The sequence below is a fragment of the Sinocyclocheilus rhinocerous genome, unplaced genomic scaffold, assembly GCF_001515625.1.
Source record: "Sinocyclocheilus rhinocerous isolate Xijiao unplaced genomic scaffold, SAMN03320098_v1.1 scaffold47104, whole genome shotgun sequence".
NCBI lineage: Eukaryota > Metazoa > Chordata > Actinopteri > Cypriniformes > Cyprinidae > Sinocyclocheilus > Sinocyclocheilus rhinocerous.
The window spans coordinates 1-1,153 of record NW_015639498.1 but is presented as its reverse complement, the minus strand read 5'-3'; the positions used below and the strand labels follow the sequence as shown (position 1 = coordinate 1,153).

The window sequence follows — 1,153 nt, the reverse complement described above, 5'->3', positions numbered from 1 at the left end:
TTTAAAAAAAAAAAAAAAAAAAATCCTGGTCTTATTTTACAGCAATTAAATGCCATCATAGCTGCATCCATGTCAATCAAATCCTCCAGCAAACTCAAGAAGATTCTAGAGGTAAGGAGAATCAATTTTCATCTGCATAAAATCATTTCTGCAGTGAAAGTTGATCTTTTTTTTTTTTCCTAGATCATTCTTGCGTTTGGGAATTACATGAACAGTGGGAAGAGAGGACCAGCATATGGATTTCGACTCCAAAGTCTGGACCTGGTGAGACAAAACATCTTTACAAAAATGAGATTTTGGCATATAAAGCAGATTTACAGTTTTAGTTGATCAGTGTCACTTCCAATATCTATCTTTTCAATAGATGATTCACATTGTGTTTATACACTGAAAAAAAAAATGTAGTAGGATTTGCTATGAAACAGTTTTCACTGAGAAAACCGTAGTAAATTTTACAAATAACAAATATTTTTAATATTTTGAAGTAAAAAAACCCTGAAATAGTATTTTCTTGTAACAAAAAAATAGTGCAATAATCTTTATTTACAACTTAGAAAAATAATGTTTAGAGTGTAATTTTAGCTAATTTTGTGCCATAAATATACTGTGTGTGTGTGTGTGTGTATATGTATATATATAGGGTAAAATAAATGCATGTCTCATTTGCTTTTGTTTAATTGTATTTTTTTATCATGTATGTTATGCATATTTGTGTAAATAGCATTTTTGACTTACACATGAAATACACATAAAATATTTACATTTATGCATTTGGCAGAAACTTTTATCCAAAGTGACTTACATTGCATTAAATCTGATCAGTTCATGATAAACGATTTGTCAATTTATTGCGCATCTCTCACATTTTCGCTCTCAGCTTCTGGACATGAAATCCACAGATCGAAAACTGACACTCCTGCATTTCATCGTCAGCATCATACAAGAAAAATATCCTCAACTGCACAGCTTTCACACTGAACTACACTGTCTGGATAAAGCTGCTCTGGGTGAGCGTTGCACATGAACATATTCACATCAACTCACCACTACAACTCTAAGTGTGTATTATTTTTTAATTATTTCTAAAATATTTTAATCTAAAATATTTGTTAAAAGTGTAATATATTTTAATTTATTATATTTGTAACTTTTA

General features: G+C 29.7%; 1 protein-coding gene across 1 annotated transcript in view; it reads left to right on the top strand.

Annotated features, from left to right (window-relative positions):
* The window catches only part of LOC107751171 (formin-like protein 1), a gene marked incomplete at its 3' end in the record, with an annotated part of 2,831 nt that extends 1,824 nt beyond the window's left edge, over positions 1–1,007 (top strand). Inside the window, exons 4-6 of the mRNA XM_016566797.1 lie at positions 43–111; positions 184–264; positions 878–1,007. Coding sequence (XP_016422283.1) covers positions 43–111; positions 184–264; positions 878–1,007 — 280 coding nt within the window. The remainder of the gene's footprint in view (positions 1–42; positions 112–183; positions 265–877) is intronic.
* Positions 1,008–1,153: the final 146 nt, after the last annotated feature.